Source organism: Sander lucioperca, chromosome 11 (genome assembly GCF_008315115.2).
Source record: "Sander lucioperca isolate FBNREF2018 chromosome 11, SLUC_FBN_1.2, whole genome shotgun sequence".
Taxonomy (NCBI): Eukaryota; Metazoa; Chordata; class Actinopteri; order Perciformes; family Percidae; genus Sander; species Sander lucioperca.
This window is the reverse complement of record NC_050183.1, coordinates 24,196,042-24,198,887: the sequence shown is the minus strand read 5'-3', so window position 1 is coordinate 24,198,887 and position 2,846 is coordinate 24,196,042. Positions and strand designations below refer to the sequence as shown.

Below are 2,846 nucleotides of genomic sequence, written 5' to 3'. Positions count from 1 at the left end.
ATTGTATTCTTTAATGATTACAGGTGCTGTTTAATCACTGATTGACCCTAACCCACCATCCTGATAAAGGTAAAATATCATTGGGACTGTAAAATGGTATAATTTCAGGAGCTTGGGTCTGACTAGGTGATGGTACAGTTGCGTTTTTGTGCCAATATTATGACTTTACTTTAAAATTGATTTGGGTAAAACAGACACTTAAACTATGCGGAGTAATAACTATCCTGCAATGGAACATTTCTTTTACAAAACAAACAATCTGCCAAAAGCTTGTGGTTTGAAGAACTTAAGTATTAATCTTGCAAAACCTGTAGTATTGTTTAAGTTGGGTGCGGACTACATCAATTACTCCTGTCTACGTCTTAAAGGCAAAAACACATCAGCAGTCTATGTAATGTGTATGAAAATAAGCGTTCCAATACTAATGAAAACCCACAAATTGTGCTAAGTACCAAGTGGCACTAGTAGACACACCACAGAATATGAAACTGACCTACTTTCTGTGTGGGCTGAGCGTGTCAGCTGCGTGGCGTTTCCGTTTATATTTTGGCTCCCATGTTAACAGGTTAGAGCGTGCACACTGCCTGCGTGACACGCACGTCTCAGGCGAGACTCGAGCCGCGCCTGAGATGTGTGCATGCTAGAAATAGGGCCGACGCCTATTTTTCACACGACATGCCAGCGTGTTGGAAGCGTTTCCAGGCAACATAGAATACTAAAAGATGTTTATATGTCATTTTGACACAAATACATTTAATAAATGACATGTTGATGTTTGAAAGTCCCGAGGTTTTGATATAAATGCAGATATAAATGTAATTTCAAAAAGAAAAAATTGATTTTCTAATACTGCACCTGTCAATACAGAAGGAAACATTCTGTAGCCTATGTTGCCGTCAATACTGCCAACGTTGTCGTTGCTGTAATCAGATCAGTATATATTTATGTTTATTGCTATACATGTTATTGTTTATGGGAAACAGCCATGTGTCCAGACAAGGCTAGCAGCAGCAGCGCTGCTTCAGACACGTTTCTGGTGTGCAAAGACATAGAAAACGCCACGCAGCCGCCACGGAACTGACACACAGCAGAAACGCCACGCTCACGTCGTGCTCACGCCACGCAGCCAGTGTGTAGCCGGCCTAAAACCATTTTGAACAGGAAAGATGTGCAGTTTTCCAACGTGAAATGCAATTTTTGTGGCAAAGGTTTTGTTAATAATGTTAATATTAATATAGGGTTTTTGAGTCATGTTTATATTTTTCTGCTGCATGTTAATACAAATCATTTCATTTCTGCTCATCTACATAGTGGCAACATGTGCAAACTCACTCTAACTGCAGGTAAGACCCACTGGACAAGTTATTGTAATGCATATTTTCTCATTTACCTCCAGTGGTATCTAGCCACTCAGATAGTTTTTGTTTTGTTTACCAATTTTTGTTATCTCTTTGAGAATACAGTGGCTTTTCATTTGTGGTGCTTATGAACAATTTCATTTAATTCAGCTCTTTACAGAAAACAGTGTCACCATTACCATTAATTTAAGTAAACTATGCTATGCTTTGTTTTTTAACCAAATAATAACTAGTCTGTCACTTTGAAGGTCTCTTTTTGATCATCGCCAGCTTGGGTAAGTTCATAACATGCTTTAAACATAATCAGTAGCACTAGCAGATAAATAAAGGTGGACAAGTATGTAAACATGGCAACCCATTTTTCAGCCATCTGCAAAATCTTCTGGTTCATGGTAACCAAAATTCAAAACTTGATATCTCATCCTGCCATGCGGTGTGTGTGTATTTAATTTAATGTCATTCATATTAATGTAATCACGTCTTAATGACTTTGTTACATCTTGTTATGCAGATTGCAAATGTATGCTCTTTCTGTTTAGAAATCTCAGCAAGGATATTAAATTATAATCAAAAAGGGGTTAAAAAGCAATTAACACAATATAACTCTCTGATCTGACTCCTTCAGGTTATCCTGGCCTCACGGAGACAGCTGCAGTGCCGCCAAACTTCTGTAATGGAAAGAGCAATGGGCAATACACCAACCCTGCCGACCCACATTCTTTTTACAATTGTTGGGATGGAACAACCTACCTCCAATACTGCCAATCAAGTCTGGTCTTTAACCAAGAATGCAGCTGCTGTGACTATCCTGCAACTCCCCCTACCACAACCACAACTCCCCTTACCACAACTACTGCTGTGACTATCCCGCAAACACCAATTGATAACTTCTGTAATGGAAAGAGCAATGGGCAATACACCAACCCTGCTGACCCACATTCTTTTTACAATTGTTGGGATGGAAGAACCTACCTCCAATACTGCCCATCAAGTCTGGACTTTAACCAAAAATGCAGCTGCTGTGACTATCCTGTAACTGCACTTACCACAACCACAACTCCCCCTGACACAACCACAACTCCCCCTACCACAATTACAACTCCCCCTACCACAACCACAACTCCCCCTACCACAACCACAACTCCCCCTACCACAACCAGAACTCCCCCTACCACAACCACAACACCTCCTACCACAACCAAAACTCCTCCTACCACAACTAAAATTCCCCCTACCACAACCACAACTCACCCCTACCACAAGTCCCCCAAACACATTTAATGGAAGGATCAGGTGGTGATGGCGCAGTGGATATGGTGTGGGAGACCCGGGATTGAATCCCACTGCGATACATCAACCAATGTGTCCCTGAGCAAGACACTTAACCCCTAGTTGCTCCAGAGGCGTGTTACCTCTGACATATATAGCAATTGTAAGTTGCTTTGGATAAAAGCATCAGCTAAATGACATGTAATCTAATCTAACCCT

At 40.8% G+C, this 2,846-nt stretch overlaps 1 protein-coding gene across 1 annotated transcript; it reads left to right on the top strand.

The window, feature by feature from the left end:
• Nucleotides 1–23: 23 nt before the first annotated feature.
• LOC116060762 (integumentary mucin C.1-like) lies at nucleotides 24–2,639 on the top strand. Its single transcript, XM_036007451.1, has 4 exons — nucleotides 24–69; nucleotides 1,312–1,343; nucleotides 1,607–1,633; nucleotides 1,984–2,639. Exons 2-4 carry the CDS (start codon nucleotides 1,319–1,321, stop codon nucleotides 2,637–2,639), a joined length of 708 nt encoding a protein of 235 aa, XP_035863344.1. The 5' UTR covers nucleotides 24–69; nucleotides 1,312–1,318.
• Nucleotides 2,640–2,846: the final 207 nt, after the last annotated feature.

Bases quoted from the DNA above. Each gene is read 5' to 3' on its own strand.
- LOC116060762 (XM_036007451.1), top strand. From the start codon at position 1,319: ATGTGCAAACTCACTCTAACTGCAG. The intron at 1,344-1,606 runs GTAAGACCCACT...GTCACTTTGAAG, and splicing joins CAAACTCACTCTAACTGCAG to GTCTCTTTTTGATCATCGCC. The intron at 1,634-1,983 runs GTAAGTTCATAA...TGACTCCTTCAG, and splicing joins TTTGATCATCGCCAGCTTGG to GTTATCCTGGCCTCACGGAG.